Here is a 26,932-nt window from a genome sequence, read left to right on the forward strand (position 1 = left end):
ATCTCCATCTTCGAACAACTGTTGAACTCAAATCTTAATCAGAGTGACAATTTTCTTGACTTCAACACATTATCTAAATGTTGCCAAAAGGGAACTATCAGACTCACTGAATCAACTAAAACTCAGATGACAACTATCTGAGCTTTTAGTAAGCAGCTTCTCTCTTAAGACAGTTCATGGTCTGCTAAGAATTTGGCGGTGTTGGCCCAACAACCAAGGTTGATTTAATGCACTGCCCAAAACTTTGCCTAAGAGAGAAGGAAGGCTGACCAACAGCACCTCAGCCCCTCCCAGAACATCAAAAGCACCTATATGTAAAAGAGGAAAAACAGCTGAGCTAAGCTTTTACACTTACATAGATAAGCTTTCACACATGACCCAAATACAAACTGGTGCTGATAAGTCTGCTCAAGTCTGAAAAGAACCTGGAAAACAGCTTTAGAAAGCATGAACTGACTCATTTATGTCTATAGAGCACCATGTATGACTTCAGAGGAGACATTTTAAATGCCCATACAGTCGTGACCAACTCTTCCTGCACTTCCACAGAAGCATCCAGCTACTCCACCTACCTCGAAATCCCAGGCAGCCTCCCACAACTGCCAAAGTGTCAAAAGACCCAGCTGTCTCCTGTTCAACCATCAACTGGGAATATCTCTACAACATTTACTTCCATTATAGATTTCTATAATATGCTAAAAAATTATAGAAGAAATCTAAACTAAAAAAAGCACACTCGAATTTAATCCCAAGAACAAAATGAAAGCCTACATTAGTTATTCCTTTTCCCATTTAGGTTAAGGTTAATACTATCACCGATTTCTGTTGAAGCAAAGCTGCCACAGATTTGCCAGTCTTAAGGCACTCCAAATAGTCTTGCAAGAGCACTCAGACTAAGCTTTTATTTGGGTTCACAAATCCAGCTACTGGTGTGCGTTTCATAGTTGTGCTCAATTGAACAAGCAAAGGCCAATCTACACTCCCTGTGTTACTTCACAGGATGAGCATGACTATGAAGTAATTGAAAGCTTAACAGCCTTTTCCATCTTCTGGAATCGATACTGACATGAGAGTGGAGAAGAAACACTGTGGAAAAAAAGGATGGTTAAGAATTAGTACTACTTAAATAAAACAAGCTGCTTTCCTATTCTCTTTAACTAGCTGCAGTTTTGGGAAAGATGCAACTTTCTTGAAGACCACTGTTCAAACACACCCACTCCGTAACTATGACGTCTTCCTTCCTGGCCCATAGCATCATCCTGAGTTCACTATCGCCTTCCCGTGCCACAAGACATAAGCTCTTTTCTCCCCCACATTTTCTGTATCTTCTCAGAAACACAGCTGCCTTGCTGCTGCATCTCCTCTCCTAACTAAATGCATCTACCAGCCTTTTCTCGCTTGCTTAAGCAAGCTCTCTTCAATGAATGTAGATACAAAAATAGCAGAAGTGCTGCAAGGCAGCTATGGCACGTGGTGCATTTCATAGGTTTCACTGCTTCCCCTCCTTCATTTTTTAAGCACTGTAAAAGGATTAAGTAGGCACTTTTATTTCTGAACATACACATCTATGTCAAACAGTTTCTATATTTAAGTCAATATATTCAGGTGCCTCTTGGCTAATCAAGTCTGACAGGCTCTTTGTTTAAGAAAACTAAGATGTGAAGTACAATAATTCTGTTGCCCTGAGGATGCAAGAGACGGCACACTGCTGACTGGTTAATATGCACATTTATCAACTCAAACACTTCTTAAACATATGAAGCCTGTCTGTTTAACAATATTGTGTTGACATTGTTAAGTGGATCTTGGGATGGCATCATTCTCACTGCAAGGAAGATGGGCAGAGCTTAGGTCATTCGGATGAAACAAATTCATTGCTTCTTGAATCAATGGAGAAGTATTCAGCAATAATTATAAATAACTGAACTTAATATGAGAAAAATAAGTTACAAATTGACAAAGAGAGCAGATTTTCCATGGCATCATGAAATAAACAAAATCAGCTGTTAAAAGACAGCCAGATTGCTAGCACAGCACTGATAGTAGATATCTATAACCCAGCAAAAGAGGGGGGGGGGGAAGGATTCTCTGCCACCAGTGTGCTTTTAAGTCAAATCTCCAAAGCACAAATGTGCTATTGTCTACGTGCCAAAGTACACAGAGAAATGGTGTTTCTCGGCATCGTTTCCGTCTTCCCATCAGACACCGCTTCAGCATCTCGCCAGGCAGGTGGGAAGGGAGACACCCAGCACCACAAGAACCTGCAGAAACACCCCGGCACAATCCGCTTATTCCCAGCCCTAGCAGTAAGAGAATGGTTTTGCTTCCTTTGCACATGGCCTTCGAAACCCGAGCACCAAACTACTGGCTGCTAATGAAGTGGAATTTACTTTTAACAAGCCCAGGGAAAGGAAACCTACAATGACAAGCATCTCTCGGGTCCTAGTCTACATCTTGTGAAAGCGATGGCAAAGCTGGTTGGTGGCAAGTCCTCGTTGACGCAAGCTGGCTTCAGAAGCAGCCCTCTAGCTGATTTCCTACCATCTTTCTGTCGGCACAGGGTGACCTTCCTGACCACCTGTAGCAACTCTCCAACAAGGACACGCTAAAGCCCTGGTCACTGTGTTCTGTTTCTAAAACTTCAACTTCTGAATTTAGTAAGTGTGATTGCTAGATATTATAATTCTTACCACACACTACAAAAAAGGTCTGATGTAAAACACTGTTGCTGTATGTGCCCAATACATAGCAGATACAGATCTGGATTCCCTGAAATTATGGATGCATATCCAGACCTTCTTTAGTTGGATATGGTATTACCAACTTTTTTGCACATGTCAGATGAAAAGCGTATTTTCAAGAAGCTAACTGTTAACCAGAAGGTAAGGGCAGGAACTCTTCAAAGAAATTTCAGAGATGCCAAACCAGAATTTTGACGGAGCCCATACTGCCTCAAATTTCTGCATTTCACAAAAATTGGCATTTACTACCCCAACAACAAAAAAAAACATACAGAAAATACAGTGTCAATACTCTGGCTCCTTGTCCGGTTTTAGGATGCATTGATGATCTCGTAATGGTACCCAACATCTCCAAACTGGAAGACCATGAAGTAGAGCATGAATTACCAGGAGGGGGCAATGCAACTACACATGCAGTTGGTGTATACCAACGAATTCAAGACCTCCTTCATACAGTGAAATGCTGAAAATAAATATAGATCCTCTAATTTTATATTCATAAAATATTATTACTCTGTCTTATATTAAGATGAAGGTTGATAAATACATATATTATTGATTTCTTTCACAAAGAATTAGGTAGCCTGGTATCAGCTTAGGAAGAGGATTGGAAAGATTAATAAAAAGACTTCTGCTTTGCCCACACTAGAGATAAAGCAGAAGTAGAACTTCTTACTCAGTACCAATCCAAGCTGCAAGCAATACAAATTAAGTAGATACGAATAATCTCCCCTTCTGTAAAAGAAACAAAACCCTGGCAAAAATCGCCTGCAGGTACACCTACATTAGCATCTTGGTTCAGATCAGGAGTGCTCTTTTGAAGTGAATCATCCAATCATCTCCACTTACCAGGTTTTGTTTCGTATTTTGAAGATGTCTTGGAGTGCCAACCACTCCTTTTGGATGAAATTAAAAAGGCAGATGCACCCCAACCACAAGCAGGCACGCAGTCTAGACCTCAGCTAATCCAAAGGAACTCCTCCTGTCTTCAAACACATGGAGTGAAGTCTTTGGGTCCTCAGCACTTTAATTACTGTGCTCCATAAATCTGCTTCTACTGGACTGTACTACTTGCCAATGGAGCTATAACCTACCACTTCAAAAACATCCATCTTAGGTTCTCATAACCAGGGACAGAGACATCATTTAATGAAGTTATCCTGAACTGTGGAGGTCCACACAGAATGGGATTCCAGCATGGCTAATTCTGAATTTCCCAAACCAGACTCAGTTTTGCAAAGTATAAATTCAAATGCCTTTCCATACCAGTCACACTGAGCACTGGTGTCTCCACGTTGCTGCTGAACAGAAAGATAAGACCCATGTTAGAACAGCCTGGAACAGCTCAGATTTCTTGTTTTAACCATCTAAACCTTTATATGACATATAGCTGATATTTATGCAACTAATCTTTATACGATTTTTAAAGGGGTGTTGGGGGGAAGGACAAGTAATCCCCTTCCCAAAATGTTTCAGGTAATTTTCTGCACTTTGACCACATGTCATTTCCATCTCCTAAGTAATATAAAAATTATAAGGATCCTGCAACAACGAGTTTTAGAAGTCACCTATATGCCTTTTAAAAAGTAATCTTTCCCCTAATACTGCTGAGAATTACAGTTTTTGGCAGATGTCCTAAACACCGTTCCTGTTGCAGTCTCAGTCAAAACTGTCTAGGCTCTGTGCCAGCATTGTAAGAACAAGCCCTCAATTTTCATTTAGGAAGCTGGGGGGGGGGGGGGGGGAGAGAATAAGCAACTTGTCCAGGGAGATTATCTACTGCATAAAATTCTTCCTAAAGAATGTCAAACAGGTATACCCCAACACACATACCTTACTCTACACAAGGAAAAATTACAAGAAAGTAAGGCTTGGTAAAAATGTCAACAAACTGATGGAAGCCCGGAGATTCAATGCCTGACACTAATCTTAACTCCCATTACCAAGTTTTGCATTGTTTACTGGCTTCATGAAAACCGGGGGGTGAGTTAAGGACAAAGTGACAACATTTCAATATTTTGGCCTTCAATTGTGTCACAACACTGATGTTTATCTAAATATGTGTCTACCACCCTTCCCCCATCTTAAAGAGCTTGTTTTCACTGTTTTGTTAAAAATCACTTGGGATCATGTATTTTTCCAACACAAGATCCAACAAACTAAATAGGTTTTTTTGAAAACTCAATGTGAGCCCTTTTTTTAGTTCACTTTAAGAACAATATGCCTGCCCCATCACCTGCAAAAGGAAACCTTTATAGCTCATCATTCATATTTATGTTTCTAACGGAACTAGGCTGAGGTTATAGACTCAATAAACGGTAAAAGCTTTTCTCTTACAAATTTTACATGGTTTACTGTGTAACCTTATTCAGTAATACATCAACCTACATTACATGCCGTCTTGTGGTTGCTGAAGTTGTTAGTTCTGCTTTGTATTTTAAAAAGCGGGACTGATTAAACATAACTTTCAGGTAACTGCCTTTACTTTTTAATTGCTCATTAAATTATGATTTCTGCAACACCCCCAAAAAGTTCAACCCTGTGCAGCAAAGAGGTGTATTGCTTTGCTTCCATTACTAGCAGCAGCATCTCCTTCATTATAAAAAGAAATTCCAGATTTTAAAGGTGGCACTGATTACTAAAGTTAAATGACCTAGATAATTTAATCTTAACCCCCTTCCTCACCAAAAAAGTGCTGCCTGCAGAACCTTAGAGATTAAAGGGGCGTTTAAAAGAATTCATTCACTACCATACTACGAAAAATTTTAGAGGCTTAGCAGTACCTCAACTTTTGTCCACCTTTGACAATATCAATAAAATATTTTATTTCCATATTTGCCTAGCCTCTTTTTATTATGTGCTTCCCCCGCAAAATCGCTATAGAGCCAGAGTCTAAAAACAGTTGGAAGAGCTACGACGTTTATATTGGCAATCTCAGAAGGGTGGGGAAGAAACAGAAGAGAAATGGAGTTTATATGCCTCCCCCTTGTCCCTCCATCCTGGCTTCATGCATGGCTGAGTCTTTGCTACCAATCCCTCCTTACAGCAGCACTAAACTCACTTGCATGTTGAAAAAGAGGGATAAGGAGCAGAATGTGACCTGGAAAGCTATTTGGAATTTTGTATTATTTGTTATGTCAACACGTCACGGGATGCAAATCAACATTTGGTCCTGGTTGCGCCCTCGTTAAACATTACCAGGATTTGGAAAACCAGACTGGGTGTAGTTTTTCCATCACTGCTAAGTGAACAGTTGAAACAGCAACTCAAGCAAGAGGTCATTTAAGGATGACTGGAATTTGACCCTGCACTTCCTAAGGAGCCAGAGGATTGGTTTCACTTCAGCTCTGTGTCATACCCAGCTCTGGCCTGAAGAAATGTTTTGAAATCCTCCTACCTCTGAAGCTCACACTGCATATCCCATCTACATATATATAAACGCACACGAGATTTTAGGAGTCAAAAGTATGACAGAACAATATTGTACATGTACATTCATTTTCTTTTATCTTCAGGTAGTGTATGCAAATTGCATACTTCCCATATCACAAAAGTATGATTTACATATTTGTAATTTTTGCAAAATTATAATTTTAACACTGATTTATATATCATATTTATAAATCTAGGAGGCTTTTAGTCATCATGCTACTATGCATGAGAGAGTAATACATTAAAAAAATGGGCTTCTACCTACCATGAATGAGTGCCAAACACAGATGTTTGAGAAAGCTTTAAAGGGAAATTTGAAGCATGTCATGGCCCCAAAAAAAGTAATCTTGAGGAAAAAATCCATCTGGGAATAATTAATGTCTCCCCTTCTCTACAGCTACCTAAAGTCTAGACATGTTGCCTCTTCTTTGGAACAGAGACCAAGACACAGCCTCCTCCCATATACCTTCAAACAACCCAGCTTTGGCTCCTGTTGCCTCCGTAGGAGCCGCTGGATATTCAAATGCTTTGGAAGACAGCTCATATTCAAGTAGCCAGACATGGATTTAAGTGCTTTGGTCTACATTTGCCAGTGGACTTGCAAATGTTGTTTTCTTTCCTGAGATGTGCTGGGGCTACAGGGAACTCTTTTTAAATGGATATGGGAATGGGAAACAGACACAGAAGAGGGGCTTTTTTGTCCCCCGAGCTCCAGCCTCCTGTCTCTACCTCTTCTAGCCGCCTCCTTTGCTCCTTCTGCTGCTCGATGCGCTTCTGCCTCTCTGCCAGCAGCTGCCTCTTGTACTCCTCCTGCTCGCGGAGCTGCTGCTCCTGCAGCAGCTGCTGTCTCCGAAGGGCCTCGGACCGTTCCTTGTTTTCCTGCTGTAGTCTCAGGAAATCACGTCGGAGGGTTGATTCTCCAGGCACATTGACAATGGAACTGCAACAAGAGGAAGTTAAAGCCTCCCGTACCATAAAGCCTGATGGGCCATTAAATACCTTTTCCAAAGCAGGGGAACATTAATAAAATATAGTATAATGTTAAATTTTAATCTTGTTTCTTTCAGAGCAAAGACACTGGATGCATGTCAAATACATGCTCTCAGTGCAAGGCGTGAAATGAGGCCAAGCAAAATAAGGGCCAGGTCTGACATTGTGAAGCCCCTGACCAATCATATTTGCCATAAATCTCCCTCCATCCAGAGCTTTCTGGCTCTAAGCCGCATGAGAGGGAACTCTAAAACCTTTAGCAGTCAGAGAATAGGTACTGAAACCCTTTGGGTGGTTTGTGTGGCTTGTGCGTGAACTTAATAAGAGACAGAAATTTAGCATGCTCCTGATTTATAGACCTTTAGACTTACTTGGCATGGACTACCCAAAGCCCTCCCAAAAGCAATTATTACCTTGGCTCTCCTTCTTGTTCAGGCACTTCCTCCTCTTCTTCCTCACTTCCACTATATTCGTACTCTGTTTCATCTAATGGGAAAGAAACAAAGGCCTAGATAGTGCTTATCTTTAATTTTAGGACAGCGGGGAGTTGCAGTAGCGCCTTACTGAACCGGTTCCTATCCTCTTCAGTGAGAAGATCTATCACAGACCCTAGAACTCATTCTACATATACAAGCCCATCTTCCCACACTTGCAAAGCAGCACAGTGCTTTGCAGCAGACTTTCAGCAAATTTCCCGAATGACACCAGGTTTTATATGTAAGATAAGACACCTGGAGAACCTCAGCACCACCTGAATAAAGAGAACAGGCTGCTCAAGACATTTGCTTCATAGCTCTTGTGATGGGTTATTTCCTGCGAGCCTGATTTATGGCACCATTCCAGGAATGAACCTACCACAGACCAAAAAAGGGAAAGGCATATATATGCCAATATCCTCCAAAATACTGTTTAACGCTTGTATGGAAGAGGCAGTGGCCCAGAAACGAGTAAATTTAACTTATCTGGAAATAAGACACTTGAAACCGATACTTTCACTGTAGAGGACAGAAAAAAAAACTAGAAGCCTACTGATAGTCAAAACATGAATTAAAAAAGAAACTTTCAAGGGTTTCAGTTGTTTGGAGCTTTTCTAGGGGTGGGGATTTAGAATGCAAAGCAGGACAAAAATATGTATTTTTAACAAGCTGCAATACTTGATTTTTAGAAGCTGCATACCTTTCTCTCCTCTCTTCTTCCTGGTCCTGTCTATATGGTCCTTAAGCTGGATTCGGACTTGCCTTTCATTTGGTTGGTCACGTATAAAGGGATGTTTCAAGAGTTGTTCTGTAGAAGGTCGCTGCATGTAATTCTTCACTAGACAACCTTCTATAAAGCTGAAAAACTTTTTTGACCTGAGAAAGCAGAGAGGGGAAAACAAAACAGAACAAGATCACAGGTAAAACTTAGCTCAAACATTTTTTCTGTTCTTCCTCAAAGTCTAATTCCTTTCCTCAAAAAGCATCACATCCCAGAGGATGGCACAGGTGCTGTCTGCAAATGTGCCTCCTAAACAGAGCTGAGCGTGCTCCTGCTGAGCACTGGGCTGGATGGACACAGGGCTGGATGGACACAGGACAATACCAACATACCTGCAGTGCTTAGGCACAACCTCACAGTAATGTGCCCTCTTTCACAGGCATAATTGCTCTGAAAGGCAGGAAGGCAAATCATGCAAACCCAGCTCTGCTACTTCTGGACCAGAGCTGGGTAGCATCCAGCTTGCTTGGAGCACAGGCAGGGCAGCTCTGGTGTGTCTCCACCTGCCCGTGCTATCTAAGGGCACGTCTGCTTCAGAACAGCCGTACCAAAAGCTGCAAGAACTGCAGCCAACGTTCCCAACAGAAGCAGCACCGCACTGCTTCTGTATGCACCTGGGCTCCCTGAAATAGGTCTGGGAGAATTTAACATTATTTTCTTTTTTACCTGAAGAGCCACACACAAAATCCTCATAGAACAACGGGCAGGTGTCGAACAGTGCTGTATGTTCAACACAGGCACTTGGGGTCAAATTCTCACTGATGCAATTTAAGGGCATGAACTGAACTGAGCTCCTCCTGCACACCGCATGAAGTGACAGGCTACGGGAGTTAGCTAAGCTGGAGCACCACCTTCCTAAATTTGCACTTCATTTGAACACTTGAAAGAGGACCTCTCCAGAGAGAGGTCACCGAACAAGCCGCCTTGCAAAATGCCAATAATGGAAATATTCAAAACTGGATTTTTCATCATTTGGCCTATTTTCTCATAACCTGCCACTGAGCACGCTATCAAAACAGCTGAGTCACAGCAGCTCTGGCTTTGGCCAGCGCCACTCTTTGGTTGCTAGGTGCTCTCAACCTGCCCCCGTGCTTGGGTGGCAAACACCTCCACTACGCGGTTAGGCGTAAAAACGACAACGGTTTCCATCCATCACTTCACTTTCCTACTGTAATCTAAGAGGCTGAATTCAAGGTAACTTCGCTGGTTTTGGGGGTTTTTTTTATTCCTCACGCCTTAAGTGTTACTATTCTAAATAAAAAGGTCAATGAAAGGCCTATGCAAATACTGTATATGCATCTCTATTCCTTTAACGTGCAGAAAGCAAGTATTAGAGAGGGAGAGGGATGCCTTGACAGTACAAGTGCATAAATAAGTCAATCCAGGCAAAGACCAAACCCAACAAGCAAGCCAAGCTTATATTACATTGATATTGAATAGGCAGTCAAATCACTTCATTATTTTGACAGGATCACAGCATCCTTTGATCACATTCAATCTATATGAAACCTCTTTCTAGGGAGTATTTTTGCTTCATATGTGCCAGTTGTAACCAGTAACTGAGAGGAAATCCTCCAATACTAATGGATTCTTCTCAGCTGGCAAGAAGTGCACACTCAATTCCAATCGTTTACAATAATTATAGTAAAAGCCTTCATTAGTTTTAATAGCTCCTTTCAACTTAGCAACTAGAACACTATAGTACTGTTCTGTTTCTGTGTTACGATACATCTGAGAAAACATACTGCATATTAAGAGTGCTGCGGGAGTTTATTTTTTAAAATATGGATCCATTTGTCACCTTAATACAGATGCTGCTTTATAAGAAAAAAAGCTTGTTTTTTATTTTCACACAATTCGAGATAAAACTTCTCTGGGACAAAGAGAACTAAATAAACAACGCACACTTTTTATTTCGTGCTTTGATTCAGTGGCACAGAAGATAACAACAGAGTGAGTTTTGCTAACTTAAATTGCTTTACAGTTCTGTGGAAGCAGTAACAAAACAGGATGTGATGAGACACAAGAAAACATCATGCTACAAAAAGGGCTACAAACAAGATACAACAAATACATACCATTTCTTGGATTTTAACCGTGGGGGAGGGTTCCTGGGTATCAGAAAGAGTGCCCTCATGGGATGCATGTCACAAAGCGCTGAAGGAAAGAAAACAAAACCGAACAGGAACATACATGTGTTGGCTTAGTTGCTCTCTGCCAATATCGCCGCTTCGCTTCCCCAACCATTCCCACCATCCCGACCGCACATGCAGCAGATGCAGACAGCAAAACAACTAAATGGAATTAGCCTGAAATGACAACAATTCCACAGCTCAATGTGCCAAGGGTGGCCCCAAAAAGAGAAAGAGATCAAGGCATTCATTAACCTTCAGACTCAACCACGATGGGAACATCTGTGCGCAGCCCTGCTCCAGCCCCATGTCATCTAACTTAAGTTCCAGTCAATAAAATATTGGGAGAAGATGATGGCAGAAGGGAAGAACGACACAGTTACTGTTTCAAACAAACTTCACTCCACCTGCCCTCCTCTCCCACTATGCAGGCAATTAAAGTAAGATGCTTCTTTTTTTTTCCTCCCAACTTGGAGCTTTTCTCTATGCCAAGGCCTGATGTTTTTGAAGCATGAGAGGGTCTGTATCGAAAAAAGGATTCCCTGCGGAACCAAAATGCAAACGTACGACTTTTGTCAAAAGAAGTACCCTTGGTTTTGGCGAACACTTAGTGGGAGTCCATTAAGGACAGATTTTCCTCCTGCTCCAGAGCAAAAGCACCACGGCAAAGCCAACAGAGGGAAATCAGAGCTGGGAGGGAGGCTGCCCAAGAAAGGATGCTAGAAGCAAATTCTCTGTTTTTACCATCTTCCTGTGGCTGACATCTTGCACCATCAGTCTCAGCCTGAATGATCGCTGCAGGAAGAGTTAACATTTTCCACACAGCAGAAATTCAGAAGAAACAGACTGATGTGAAGAGGACTCTGGATGCAGAAATAAGGGGCCACAACCTCAGCAGAGAAGCCCCTTGGATGCCTGTGGATCCCATCAGACCACCAAGTTTAGAGATGGACCCTTCTGCCATCGCTGAAGGAGAAGGCAGAGCCCACATGCCAGGGGACGCAGCAAGGGAAGAGCTGTTCCGCATTTACACTGGATCTTTGCTTACTGCTCAAATACCCCTCTTGTGCTTTTACAAAAAGAGGGGCTAAGCTCTGCTTCGGTTTGGAAATGAAAAAATATTGTCTAATTCCAGGCTTACAAAACCCACAGACACAGCTTTTAATTGAGAGCCACCCAGGCAACCCAATGCACTGAACAAAAAGGTACAGCAAAAAGGAGGTCAAGTGGTAGCTCAAACGCTGTTAATACAGCGCTGGCTGAGGTGTCCTGGGAGCAGCTCTCACACAGGCATTCATGCAAATGTGCAATTAGGAAGAAAAAAAAAAACCAAAACCAAACCATAAGACCTCCTAAAACATGAATCAAAACAAGAGCGTTGTTCTTCGACTTATAAATTTTACATTAACAACAACAACAAAAAAAATCAGGCAGCGGCTATTATGAAATGACCATTTTTTAGCTAGGAAAATATCAATACTTCATTTCAACATGATTATTTCAAAGACAGAACTTCCAAGCTGGGCTGTGGTGTGGTGGTTGTTTATGTGTAAAAAAAAATTAACTCGCTCTTAGGTACCTTAGGCTGTTATTTTTTAAATACAGAGCTCCAGTTGGGGTTGGGGGTAAGCATATTTGCTAGTTCAGTAAGGATTTTCACAAAAATTACCATTGAAAGCCAAAACATCATGCCTAACTTCTTTTCTTTTTAAATCCTGTCTTCCTCGCACATATATGCTGTTTGCCTCGATTTCAAAAAGAATAAATATGTGAGGGGAAAATAAGATATAAAAAAAGTTGTGCATTTTTGGTTTCCAGGTTTCTGTCTCAAAAATACCCATATCAACTGATGAGCACTCTCAAGCAGGGAGCATTAAGTTCAATATTCTGAGTTGAAAACGGATTTACAGTTTAAGTCATGCCACTGCTAAGGAAGATCAACACCGCCCACCAACGAGGGGAAACAAAAGGAGAAGCAATGCTAGCATTACCCAGACTGACGGAAAGCCGACACAGAAATAATTGCTACAGACGCTTTTTTCATCAAGGTCAGATTTCTCGAGGCCCCACTGCACCTCTCCCCGGCTGAGGTTTCAGCATCCCAGGCCAGGCCATACACAAATTGGGACACAACTCCAAAACACAATATACTACCCATAGGAAGGAAGTCTGCTGCTCGATTAGCTTCCAAATATTCCTGCTATAGAAATTAAATTACTGCAGTCTGCACTGTAGTGCTTAAACACAATCCTATCTTTATCAAAAGCATTGCTATTTATGGGATTTTATATTTATAGGGCAGGCAAAACCAAAGAGAACAGAAATAACATGAGGATACTTTCAGAAACCTCAAAACTAGGCTTAGATTACAACCAGCATCTCCCAAGTATATGTTTCAGTCTTAATCAGCCCACTGGAGAAGCACACGTATCACTTACGGGGAGCTCCTTCTGCCATCTCTATGGCTGTAATGCCGCATGACCAAAGGTCACTCTGCATAAAAAGAGAGAGACCATATGTTAGTAGGTGGATTTACCCATTCAGACAGTAAGACAGTACTATTTACAGAGGCCCTGTAGGTGAGACTGAAACCAAATACCAAGGCTATTTAAATAATATAAGCTACTTTTTTTTTGGTAACAGTATCATAAAATCCTACTTGTCATATAATACATATATATACATAAATGCACGAACGTATTCATACAGAGTATGCAAACAACCCTTTCTAATAACACATAAAAACATATTCACATTAGGACAATGAAAAATACATTGGCCTCAAAGCTAAGTCTATGAAACAACAAATTTCAATCCTTGTTTACAAAGGACCTAACATTTCCCTAGAGTAGATTCAGAAAATGCTGTACCCATTCCCCCAAACAAGAGATGGAGATATGACTGCAGGGTAAAAAAACCCAAACCTGGCAGGTCTTTTTCAGTGTCTAAACCAGACAATAAATAAACAAATACAGATTAGTGGAATATACCCAGTCCTGAACTTTTTTCTAGTCCTAATAATCAAATAACAGTTTTATCTAGGGAAATAGCCATCACTGCTAAACTTGCAAGAAGCCTCTGCTGCATACATTGCTTGGAGCAAAAGCAAACGTTCCTTCCCTACCATCTTAGCTTTGCTTGAAACTTTACGGAGCAAGAGTCCTTCAGTGGGAGCCGCTCAAGGTACCACCTCTGGCCAGCGCCCCTGACTAGGGAGAGCCTGGGCGAGAGCCAGGAGGGTCACACACAGGCAAGAGCTGGAAGCGTCCTAGCGAGGAACCAATTCCAGAGACTGCCGCAGCTTAAGGGGCAAAACACTGGAGGAGGCTGCTGAAAGAGAGCTGTTCTTGAGCAAAGCAGCCTTCGTTTCTGGTCACAATAACGACTTTTTAAAAAAAATTAGTCAAAACTAATGAGCAAATAAGCTCTTCTTGTATTACAAGCAGAGAAGCCTTTCTAATGATTACGTTTTCAGACCCAGCAAAGCAATCTTTTCTCTTGGTCCAATCCAGCCATTTAAGCTAAACTGCACAACCTCACGATCTTACAAAATCTTTCAACCATGAATTTTCTGGGGGAGAGAGCCCTACGGCCTCCACCAGGAACCATAAACAGGTGTCTTCGGAGGCAGAAAGAGTTATTTTTCACATCACTACTGCATTAACAAAGACTGCAGAGAATTTTTGTCCTTTATTAGATCACTTAATAGCCACCCTTCCTTCCTAATAACTCCATCTGCAAAGATATAAAGCATTACCTTTAGTACAATGAGCTGATGGATGTAAAAAGCAATTAAATCACGAGAAATAGGATCAATCTGATCAATCTTAGTCAAAAGGTACAAAAACATCAATTCAAATAATCTGGGTTTTTTAAATAGATTTAGACATACACAAACATACTGGTAGCTAACACCACTATCAATCTCAGCAAATTGATATAATTGATATTCGGCTCTAAAATTCATTGTAAGGCCTTAATCACAGGTTTTCTGATATCTTTGTTGCCCTTCTTGGTTAAAAGTTGGAACAACTGCATTAGTATAAGGGAAGATTTTTTAAAAAGCACATTTTCACATTTTTTCTTTCCTTGTGCTTTCATTAAAGCAAGCTGAGAACAACTTTTAAGATTACAGGATTCTTTCACTAGAGAAATTTAAATACACATACATAATATTCTTAAGGGTAGTGCCCATGAAGCCAATTATGGTTTTGCAGTAATTAAATCTTTGGTTTACAGCAAACTATGTAAAAAATTATTTTTTTTGAGAAATGTTGTGTTCGGTAAATTTTTATCAACAAGTATATGTATCTTGAAATCGGGAATAGGCATGGTTTAAAGAGCTCCTTCTGTACTTCACTGGCTCTCCAGACAGTGGTTCTATTTAAGGCAACACCTAAAATGCATTGTTCTGGGTTACTCCAATAACTGGGACATAGTCTAACACAATTTAAAGTACAATCATTATACAAATTGAGAACACGAGCGTTTCCAGTTAAACTCTTTTTTGCCTTCTCTGAGCACCGACAGCACACTGAAGTCCTACTTCTTACGTCTCGAAGCTATGATAATACAAGTAACAGCAACTGTTTAAGGTCACAATTTGGCAGTGACCCACACCTTGTACTCCTGTAATAAGAATGTACCTACACAAAATAATGTTACTCCTACAAAGCATAAGAAGTCTCAAAAACTGCCATCGTTCATGGACATTCATACTGCAAGTGTAAGGGTTTTTGTATGTTGGGGTGTTTTTTTTCTGTGAACAGGACTCTCTTACTCTGTAATCATACGTAGCATCTGGATTTTCATCACAGGCAATAACTTCTGGAGCCATCCAGTATGGAGTTCCAATAAAAGTGTTTCTCCTGCCAACTGTCCTGTCCAGCTGAGCGCTCACACCGAAATCCACTGCGGGTGGGAAAAGAGTAAAATAAAATAAGAGGGGAACAATAATGCAGTGATTACTTCTTTAAGGTGATTTGGAAATAAAACCCTGTGGATGTTCCACGTGGGAGGACCATGCTGAGGAGAAATATGATGATTAATACTGAGGCAGCCGGGCCCTTGCGGTTCACATGCAACGAGCTTGGGCCACAAGCATCAAGAGACACGGCAGCATAAAACCACCTCTCCTGCACCTCTCACCAGCCTGCCTGCACAGAAGGGAGCGTACACCTGCAAAAATACTGCCTGGGAGGCTGAGGAAGGGCTATATCCTTCCCAAATGGTGAAGCCAAGCACCCTTGCTTATAGAGAGGGAGCTGCTTCCCAAAGGTACCTCTTATTCTATGGGAAAACCACATGCACAAACCTGTCTCCTTTTCAGCTGTCCACCTTTGCTGCTCTAAAATCAGACAGCAAAAATAATCTGTTGCTCAGCAAATTGCTCTCTGCTCTAATGCACAGAGCAGATGCGTCCATCAGAGCAAAAGATGAGGATTATTCAAGATGGGCCAACTTTGAGCACATACGCACACAGGTTGCAAAAGAGATGCCTATCTCATTACAGGGCAATTGCATTACAAGGGTGTTGTCCTCCCTTCAGTTCTCCCGCTCACAACAACAGTGACATATGCCTTTCTATACCAGTAACTGCAACTGCTCTAGGAGGGCTCTGTCAGCTTCACTGCATCCATCATCTGAGTGATGCTGACGAACTGGTGTAGATGAGCTTGGTGGGAGCAACGGTTTGGGAGCTACCGTGCTCCACTTCTGACCAAAAGGAGGAAAGCTCTCTCGAGAGCTTCCTCCTCCAGCAGCCGGGACATCTTCCCATGCCTCGTGCTGCAGGAAGGTGTAATGCAAAACAGAAGGGATGTGGGCTGGGTGGGAGGCCTTCAGCATGGCTCTATATTTAACCAAAAAAAGGTGGTGAATGTAGCGTGATACAAACACAGAAGGTTAAAGTGTGCAATAACTGGAAGAGACAGATTAGAGGGAAGGGAAAAAAAGAGTTTGTCCACTTGGAAGGGACAGAAGAGGCCAGGGATGAGCATGGTTTTCAGCAGGCGTGCCAGAGCTGGAACTGCATTTTGAACTTGATGCCACAGCTCCCTCGAGTGTGCCGTCCAGATCGTAGTTTTGCGTCCAGAATCTGCACAGCAGGTGCTATTTTAATTAAAGCCAAATAAAAGAGTGACTCCCGTCACTTCCTGAGTCCAGAATAAAGGGAATCAGAACCAACTCAAGTCACGCGCTGCTCGGTGGGGGGCAAAAAAAAGTCCCCTCGCTGACTCCGGCACGAAAGCCAACATCTTCTAATGAAATGCATGCCATCCTCCCAAAGCAGGAGGAAATACGTGCAGGGCCTCGATTCACGTGGGAGCAGTGACAGCGTGCACATGCTACAGAACATGTCGCAGGGCTCTTGGAGGATAAAATCAGTTTGGGAACATCAGAAAACAAAGGCTGAATGAATGAGGAAGTGGACGTGCGCGCCTACTTACCGAGTTTCACTTCTGCGTTCTCTGTTAACAAAACATTTTGCCCTTTGATATCCCGGTGAATCACATGGTGGGCATGAAGATGTGCCAACCCCTGCATTAAGGAGAGGAAGGAGAGGACATTCAGAGTTAGGCTCTTGACTTAGCAACAGGCTAAGCCATACTCAGCACGCCCAAAGCCCATAGCACTGCGTCTCGGGCTCTTGCTCAGCAGCTGGGTGCAACAGGACCCATGGGAGCCTTGGAGCAGCACACCGCCCGCGCAACTTTTGGTAATCGAGCAGAGAGACACAGGCCCCAGGTCATGCACACGCTGTACCTAAATACAGCCCAACATCTGCACTGTGCAAACACCTCTCAGCTGTCACATGAAGAAAGTTCAGCTCCCAGAAAGTCTCCGTGCCATGACACTGTAAATGACATCAGCGTCGGTGTACATCACTGACATCTGACACACACAGGGTCACCCAGAATTTAGTCTGGGGAAGGGGAGTGGAGGGAGGAAGGCGGCAGCATCAGCATGCATATATGCACCCCCGAGAAGGGGGAGGGAGGGTGATGGACTGGCAGTTATGTTTGAGGGCGAGGGACGACTGACAACAAACAAAAGCTCTGCTGCAAAGCTGCAGCTCTCTTCTCCAGCCTCCATAAATATGAAGCCAGATAATTGTTCCTCTGGAAAAAAAAAAAAAAAAAAAGAAAAGAAAAAAAAAAAAGGCAAAAAAGAAAGCACGAGCATTATACTTTCCAAAGGAAACAAAACTTCCTGGCATACGGTGCTTTTTGTTGAGACAGCACCTGGATGCATGCCCCAAAGCGTTAGCCATGTGGAGGGAGGGCTGAGGAAGACATATGTTGCGTTTTACTCTCTAATGTAACTGGGAGAACAACAGGCAACCCTCTTAGCAACTGCCTGTATTTTGGTTTCTCCTCAGCTCTCTGCTTGGAAAATTGTAGTCTCCAGTGGGATTGTCTTGCCTGTTCGTGTTGCCCTCATAGGCTTTTAATGTTTTATGAAAAATAAAGAAATAGAACCTTTACAGCTGCAAGAGGTTAAGAGAGTAGTGGTTGCTGTAGAGAAATATTTCCTAACACATGTTCTTCATTAAATGATCATTTACCAGTTTGCCTACATAACCATTGGGCTATTTTCTTTTTTTAAAACAGTTAATGAGCATAACAAAAAAAACCCACCATCCACAGCTCCTCCCCACACAGGTCACAAGCGAATCAAGTGAACGCTGATGTCCCCGAGACCCTTCGCTGGCTGCTAATGCTAAGTGTGGTCTTATTTTCCACAGGAATGAAGCCTTTTCCACAGCTTCACACAGGATACTTTTTAAAGCCTTCTGCTACGCTGACCCAGCCAGAGAGATAATTGTCTGTTCTCTCCAGAGTACCGTCTAACCTTACTGAAAAAACACATTTGGGTTTGCGAAGGGCTGGGCAGAGAGGGAGGGGCACGTCTCCATTCTCCTGCAGTCCCCAGGCCCCTCCAACCACAGAGGGATCCACTGGGTCGACCCTCGCCTGCGCCTCCACCTGCACCCATCTTTGGCACTTTAGCTCATTCTAACTTTCTGCGACACAACCTCTCTCCTCCGTCTCTGACAAGCTCGGTGTCAAATCAGGTTTCGCAATGTCTCATAGCAATGTGAGTTTAGCATTCCCTTTTTCCAGATATTCCAGTTCCTGCTAGCAAGCAATTAAGGCTCCTTTTGCAAATCTCTCACAGGAATGAGAAAATAGCTTTCGCCTAACTCCTTTCTGAGGTAAATCATTTTCTTCCTCTTCTCAGCAAGCGTGACTGCTTTACCTAAGGAGAACCTAGGATGAATGCAACATAGCATGCAATACCTCCAAGGTCACACAGTTCTCAAATCAAGCATAAGATCAGTCCTGCAGAAGTTAGCCTTCCTCATATTAAAGCATGCTATTCATTTGATTTGAAATACAACCATCAGCAGGTATTCAACTTTTCTTCTCCCTTGTAAACAACTTAAAATGTGCCAGCCTAAATGCCAGCAGCCAGATTCTCTCCTAGCATTTGGAATTAGAGCGAGAGACCAGAATCACATGTCTCCCTCCCTCCCCATCTTAAAAATCACCAAGGCAGAGCAAATGTGTAACACAGACAACAGCAGCACTGATTTATGCAAGAGCCAGTGGTGGTTTCCTTTAACATAAAGCTCTTCAGAACTTCATTTCTGATGAGGCAATTGAACAAACATACTGTGTAGTGGTATGGGTAGGAGGCAATTTGTTTTACAAAGAAGCACGAGGAAAACCATACCAGATTTACTTAACGCAGCAAACAAATGCCAATTCAAAAAGCACTTAAACTGTACCAACTGGAAATTAAATATGAAGAGTAATTAGTTAAAGCTTCAGTTTTAGAAAAACTGGTAAGCAGCATCCCTCTTCCTAAGAAACTTTTGCAGCACCGTCTGCCAGCACTCTACAGCGCACAGCCACATACGACGTAGCTCCTTGCTCTAGATAGACTGCAGGAATATACAATATGCGAGCACATCGCAGCACAGAAGTCCTGACTGCTGGCCTGAGCCAACAACTCCCTTCCTCCACAGACTTGATTAGGAGCAGAGAAAGACGGCTGCAAGCACATTTGGAAAAGCCCATTCCGCACCCTATTGTGGTAGGACGCTGTTACAACCTCAGGCTTCTCAAAAACGGTGTCTTACGGACACTGTTTCACAGCTTCTACAATAGGTAAGGTCACTGGTTCTTCCGCTGGCTTCTCATGACTAAAAACTGCTTTTTTCTGCAGTTAAATGATGTGGAGCAGACATCTATCTGCTCCTACGCACTCTCCAAGCGATGACATGGCTAATGGGATTGATCAGAAACAGCTTCTTGCAGAACCTCAAGCTAGGCTACATCTCTGTAAGACTGTTTCTGTGTTTTCAAGTGCAGCAGACAATTTTCCTTACCCGGAGAATCTCTCTGGAGATATATGCTATCCAGTCTTCTTTCAGAGTATTCCCTTTCGTGTTCTTCACAAGGTCTGTGATAGAGCCTGCTCCACAAAACTCCATAACAAGCTGCAAAACAAGTATCAGCATACAACCAACATTAAACACAGTTCCCAGCTGTCTAGTGGAGCAAAATAATCAGGTTGCAGCATTGATTTGGGAAACCCTCGTGAAGCAGAGAATATCATTTATTTTACATCTCTGCCTGGAAAATGGATTCAAACCAAATGTCTCCAATGTGTGTCAGACATATATGGAATATGTCTCACATTAGTTACCACATTTTCAAGGACTGATTTAATCACTGTAATTTAATGCCGGGAATCTGGATTTGCTCAGCTATGCAAAATGCATTAGCAGCAACAGCAGTAAGAGCACATCCAATGCTGAAAGAATCAAACTGATACACCATTGCAACACATCTTATTCTTTACCTCCCATTTATTTATGGAAGAACATACACTGATGTCTGTACCCTGCCATTTCAAACCCAAACTTCAATCCTCTAGAGGGTGTAGATGAGGTGGGATGAGAAATGTAATGGGTACAAATCTCAAGTGCAGCTTTCTTTTTAAAGCCACACATTCTTACTGCTCAGCTCATCTGCTTTGCTCCCACGAAACATGTTACACTATCCATCTGGGAAATGGGGGGAAAAAGTTACTTAAAGAGCAAATCCATTGCTAATAGCAAATCTTGGTTCAGCCATCCTCTTAAGGATGCATGATTAGCCCATGTGATTCACTTATCTATCTGTTCAGGCAAGCACCAAATTCTATTAGTTTGTCTTTCCATAATGTGATATTTCTGTCATTCTCAAACTATATTCAAAATGGAAAGATTTATGAACATGCTTGAGAAATATCTGCTTACCCACAGTTGGTCGTCATGTCCTGGAGGACTTTTCTTAATGAAAGCACCATAGTAAGTTGCAATATTTCTATGATGAGAATATTTCTTTAGCATATTTATCTCCAGTTTGATTTCTTCTTCTTCGTCCTTTGGAAAAAAAAAAAACGAAAAAACCATATGTTTGATAGACCATGTGCATTATTTATTTCCTCTTCTCTTTCACACAAGTAGATTTTTAAAAAGTTCAATTTATACCAGCATCATGCTCAGTAAAAATGTCTTATATTCATGCCATCAAAATCCTGTTTATTGAGATGGTCTAAAAGAGACCTTTACTTTCCCAAGTTTTCAGTAGTGCAAAAAAAGCCAATGAAGGATGCAATGGACTTGGTCCAATGATGAAGCAGGACAGGATCTGTTTAAAAACCCTATGGTTGTAATACCTTAAGCAAATACACAGCTAGCAGGCTTTTATTCTACGTAACCCAGAGAACTGGAAAAATCTGTGAATTTACAATAGAGGAGCATTATTTCCATCTTCCTCATTTTCTTTCCTTTAATTTTGAAAATTGCAACCAGTTCTATTTAAATGCCAGACAGGGGCTCAGCGCAGCCAGCTGCCAAAGCGGGCCTTCCGAGGTGGGTCCCCCCACGGTGGGGACCACAGGGTCCCCCCTCGATGCCAGCACGGGGCTGGTGCAGGAAAGCAGAGGTGGAGATCAGGAATTCCCCTCCCTGCACGGACAAGGCGTTCGCCTCGTGCACAAGTTTCCTCCTCCTCCTCCATCTGCCTCCGTGCAGGAAGAGCAAGTGCATCAGGAAGAGAGGGCTGGGAGCCCGGGCGGTAAACAGGATGCTGGGACACAAAGGCAGAGGAAGGATTTCCCCCGGCTCCCCCCCGCCTCAGCGAGGTGCCAAGCAGAGAGCAGCTCAGGTGAAGGGAGGTCATCCCTTCCAAGAGCTGAAATGGGTAACACTACGCAACCGCTCCTTAAAAACACCCACAATCCATTTGTGAAGCGACAGGAGGATGCGTTGCATGGAAGGATCCGCGCACGCTTTGAGGCGATGTCTGAGCAGGCAGCCAGCAGATACCGAAGAAGGAGCAGACACCATCCCACCCGCAGCGCTCCCTTACCACACCTAGACAGTGGGAGCCTTCATCTAGCACCTCTCAAGGCAACAAATGAAAAGGCAGCTGGTTTACCCCTTTAGGCACAATCTTTATTCGCTCCACAAGCTTCTGGCCTTAGATATCCAGGGGGAAAATGTCTGCCTTAAATTGATTCCAGGAAGAAACTGAAACCTCTGTTCCCTAGGGTGGCTGGCTGATGGAAACGGTAGCACGTATTTTGATTATCTTGTAATGTCAAAGCTGATTACACGAGAAAATTTTAGGCCTTAAACTTCCTTGCAATTTGTACCACGCTAGCAATCAAATATTCTATTCATGACCTATGCAGATGTTAACACTAAGTACGCGTTAACTATTTATACACACTGATACGCATGGCTTTAGCAAAAGAAACCACCCTATGCTACAAAGCAAACAATTATTTCAATTACACTAACAGTGAGATGCAGTGCTTCCTCGTAAATTATTGTGAGAGAATTCCCAAAATGCACCAGGGATAAAATATTCTGAAATCTTCTCATGACGCATCTTTAAAGTAAAATACTGTGTATTTCTGGAACACTGAAGAAAATAGTAAAATAATCTTGTAAAACAAAGTTCTCAGTGAACAGTAGCCCTGGGAGAAAGCGTTATCACAGCAGCTTTTTGAGCCAAAAGCTAACTCGGTGCTTCCTCAGCTGCTTCTGTTGTCCTTGCTGTTGTGTGATTTTTTTATTTATTTAGACCATATGCAAAAAACAAAAAAACCACCAAACAAACAAACAAAAAAACCCAACAAAAACACCAAAAAACCCCCACCCAAAACAACCACAAGAACACATACTTATAGTAGAAACTACCACTCTGAACTTTGAATTTAGACAAAGAAACTGTAATAGGAGCTTTGTTAAACTTAATGGTTTGGGACTTAATCGCTGATAGGTTAATATGTATAATTGGATTAATCTGCTATTTTGTACTGACTTTTTATGTAAGAATTATTTCCTATCCTCAGCACATGAACTCAATAGCTTTTACAATACAATGGGCAGGATGTCCTAAAGGTTGTTCATGTTTATGTATCGTAACAACAGCCAAAATGACAGTGCTTAGACAGGATCTATTTCTGAAAAACAAAATAAGAAAAAACCCACCCCCAAAAAAACCCCCCAAAGAACAAACAACAACAACAAAAAGGCGCACCCAGACCCAGCAGGCTGCAGGCAGTTACTGCTCTTTCAGATTTTCCTGTGGCTGTGTCAAAGCACCTGCTCAAGGGCCTGCAGCAACCCCAAGCATCTCCCTTAACTAAGGCTAATAATGGTCCCAAACTCCTATTTCAGCTGTCATTGAGCATTTGTCCACAACACAAATAGCGTCTCACCTACAGCTCAAGCCAGTCCAAGTTCCAGCCTACAAAAATAAATGGCTTCAGTAATTCTTGCCAGGCTTTGGAGGTCTCCACTTACTTAGTGTGGATCGATAACTCCCTGGCACCGAGTCCTGAAGACTTTGTGGCGACAGGAACTATCATGAGGATTAATCAGCACGGAGAAGGCTGCAGTACCACTGTGGTACAGCAACCGGTGTAAGATTAAAAAAAAAAAAGAAATTTAAAAAAAAAATGTGGCCAGACCAAAATTGTTCTGTTCCAGATTCAGGAATGTTTTTTTTCCAGGGTACAATTGATTTCATCCCAATGTGGACATCTGAAAGAGGCCAAACAATGCGTGCCCTACCGGTGTTTACTTCTCCCCACTAACTACAAAAGGAGGATAAGGTCATTAGCCAAGATCCAGACACCAATCTTGCAGATGTCTCTCATCAGGGCGAGATGAATCCCACCCAAAAATCTCACCGGATAAGACCGTTTCCGCACAGGTCCCTTACGGACAGATGCACTGCAGGGAGGGCAGGGATCCTCCTGTGCAGAGGGAGGTGTTTCAGTGGCCGTCCTGGGATTTGGACATGTGAGCCGGGATTTGGACATGTGAGCTGGCCTCAGGGATGGAAGGTCCCTCACCTCCTCCAGACAACACACACACTGCACCACAACCACTAATAGTCCCTCTGTTTGCAGAGGTGCCAGGATCACAAAAGGGGAAAATTAAAACCGATTGAGACGAGAGACTGTCATTCTCATGAAGGAATACAAAAGTACATCCTTTTTTCTTGGAGGAGAGAGGCAGCTGGTGAGCCCTTCCTAGTGATTTTATGCAGCTGGCATCAATTACCACTTTAAGCCATTATCTGTGGATACAAACTCCCATTGAAACCTTCTTTGTCTGGCCTGTGATGGGGCTGGTGCAAGTGTTTTATACTTACACACTCGCTGTCTGTTTGTGACAGCATGTCTGATTACCAGTAATTTTTGCAGTAAGCTATACTTTTGCAAGACTCATGTGGTTAAATCAAGCTTGGAGCGGCTTTCCTCTCACTTTCCATACGTTTCCCTTCAGAGATTAAATGGACATGTCAGCATCTCTGGGGATTTCTAACCGCAACGCTGTTTTATCAAAATGACTTTGCCTGTAAGATTAAAAACTGCATACAACGCCCACACAGAAATCCACCTATATACACAAAGATCACTTCTAACCATTTGAATTGGCACATTAAAAATTAAAACCAGGCGTGTTACCTCTCAGCATGCCACCTCATGGCGCCCGATCAGCTTGCTTATGGCTGTAGCACATCTCCACACCGCTCGCTCTTCCATTCATCATTTCACGCTAAATATCAGATATTTTTTTTTCCATGCAGATGGCAAATCAATGACTTGTTATTTTCATTACATCACCATTTACAAAACTGTGATGATTTAAGTATCTAAATGATTTAAGTGTCTGACCATGGTTGCCACTGGAGTAACTCCCAGTCAAATAAAAGCTACTAGAGCAAATCCATGTAAGCAATATTAATCTGGACAGCTCAATTATGCAATTTCAGCACATTTTCCAAAGGCACCCCCCACCCTGCATCATTATTGCAAGAAAATCCTGCTTATTTACACAAATTCTTAGATGAGGGATTCAGAAGCACTCTGCCGGACATCATGGTAGGGAGGGAGAAGAAGGGAACTGCAGCTCTAGAAGTGCCAGAAGCAGGGAGGGATATAACCAAAGGGAAAGAAAAATCACTCCATGCCTGCCCCAGTTTTATATAGTTCCCTAAACATCGTTGTCTAGGTGCCTCAGGAGACCAAGCAAAACACTCCCGACCTGCCCCAGCACTGCAACTGGTACAAGACCCCTACAAGAATCTATCTCTGAAAAAGAGACCTGGGGGAGGAAGGGGGGAATAACAGTGTATTCCAAGCTCTACAGTACAAGGAAATTATTTCAGGAGCTGAATTTAAAAAACAAACAAACAAAAAAACCAACAAAAACCAAAAAAAACCCTAAAGGCACAGCAAGGAAGTATCCCAGGGCATGTAAGTAGTGACTTTCCATCCACGCTCCTCTGGGTGGAAGAGCTGCCTGAGCACTGCTCTTTGGTAGCTGTTGATTCTGCCCTCTCAAGGGATGGCACAGGTCGGGGAGGAGAAACTCAGGACAATTTCAGAAGATTTTGTTTACCCTAGTAGTACGATGAGGGGAAATGTGAATGAGGAAAGACAGCCAAGCAAGGATAAAGCAAGACAATGTTCTGTGATGAAGGTAAGAGCAAGTTTACCTATCCCACCAGATGATTTATGTGCTGCCCTAAATCAGTTTGCAGAGCAATACAAATTGGTCCCTTCAGTAACTTTCCTTTTCGATTTAAGAAATGAGACAGTGACAAACCTCAGCTCTCCGTGCACAAATGGCATCCAGTGATTTTAAGCTACAACCAAGTGTTTTAAGAATTAACACCACTCCCCAACAGTGGAAAGCCAAACATGCAGGCAAAGGGGGATGGGAGAAGGGACGCCTCCAAGTCTCCTTTCCTTTGCTTTCCCCCATGCTGCCCCCGAAGCTCTGCCTGCCTATACCCAGGGAGCTGCACTGCCTGGAGAAGGGTGGCTGGCAATGCTCTACCTGGGGATTCAGAGTAAGCTGAGCTGCTGAGGATCACGAGCTCCAGTGGTGGCTTGCGGGATTTGGGAATCTTTAAATCACAGGAGAGTTGGGATCTGGGTGAAGGGACAGACAGCAGCCTCAGCCCGTGATGGGGGAAAGGGAGCGCTAATCCACAGATGCCCAGAGTGGTGGAGAGGAAACTGGTTTGCCTTAAGAGGCACTGGAACCACGGCGACTCGGCCTCTCTTTCACCATCTTCCCCCAACAGGCAAGTTGAAGAAAAACAGGAGAAGCCCACAAGAAACTGAGTTTATTTTCCTTTCCGCTTCCTCTTGCTTTTCATTTCTGCTTTCCACCCACATTAAAAAAAAAAAAAAAAAAAAAAAAAAAAGTCAAGCCCTAAAAGGCACCAAACGCAACAAAAATCTTCCTGGATAAATCACGACACCAGCTTTTGCAAACCACAGTTCTGCTTGTGTGTCACATCCTCGCTCCTCCCCGCACCCCAGACCTGGCCAGCATCCATTCGGAGCCGAATCTGTACAGGACAGGGAAAGTCTGAATAGTGCCGAGCACAATAGGTGACCTTTTCTGGTGCTGGAATCCATAATATACACACTCGTTAATAAAGTTCTCACACACGAGGGAGACATTTTGGCAAGAAGAGCTGGGGCAGTACTGCACACAGTGCAGTATTTGAACCGGGAGCTGTGGCGCTGCCTCCAAGCCGGGAAGGAGATTGTAATTTTGGGAGGAACCTAACCACAAGAGCAATGAGACTCCAAGTGCCGGGCAAGTCCCTGGCAGCGCCTGCCGAGGTAGGAAGTTCATATAAAGCAGAGCAGCTAGCACTCCTGAGAGCGCAACGTGGAGAAACGCCATCCTCTCCAACGCCACAACAGAGTGTTGGAATTGGGAATATGGTATTAAATAGTTCTTAAAAGAAAATAGCAAACACAGGCTTCTTGGGAGGG

The 26,932-nt window shown here is 42.7% G+C and overlaps 1 protein-coding gene across 5 annotated transcripts in view; it reads right to left on the minus strand.

The window, feature by feature from the left end:
* Positions 1–26,932, minus strand: part of MAP4K4 (mitogen-activated protein kinase kinase kinase kinase 4) — a 163,154-nt gene that overhangs the window by 37,101 nt on the left and 99,121 nt on the right. For all 5 annotated transcript variants that reach the window (XM_082304038.1, XM_082304036.1, XM_082304037.1 and 2 more), the window contains exons 4-12: positions 20,865–20,990; positions 19,950–20,060; positions 17,002–17,092; positions 15,333–15,463; positions 12,991–13,045; positions 10,499–10,577; positions 8,340–8,515; positions 7,577–7,649; positions 6,903–7,113 (exon numbers count right to left, since the gene is read on the minus strand). In XM_082304038.1, the coding sequence (XP_082160164.1) occupies positions 6,903–7,113; positions 7,577–7,649; positions 8,340–8,515; positions 10,499–10,577; positions 12,991–13,045; positions 15,333–15,463; positions 17,002–17,092; positions 19,950–20,060; positions 20,865–20,990 (1,053 nt within the window). The remainder of the gene's footprint in view (positions 1–6,902; positions 7,114–7,576; positions 7,650–8,339; positions 8,516–10,498; positions 10,578–12,990; positions 13,046–15,332; positions 15,464–17,001; positions 17,093–19,949; positions 20,061–20,864; positions 20,991–26,932) is intronic.

Source organism: Platalea leucorodia (assembly GCF_965183815.1).
Source record: "Platalea leucorodia genome assembly, chromosome: 2".
NCBI classification, from domain to species: domain Eukaryota; kingdom Metazoa; phylum Chordata; class Aves; order Pelecaniformes; family Threskiornithidae; genus Platalea; species Platalea leucorodia.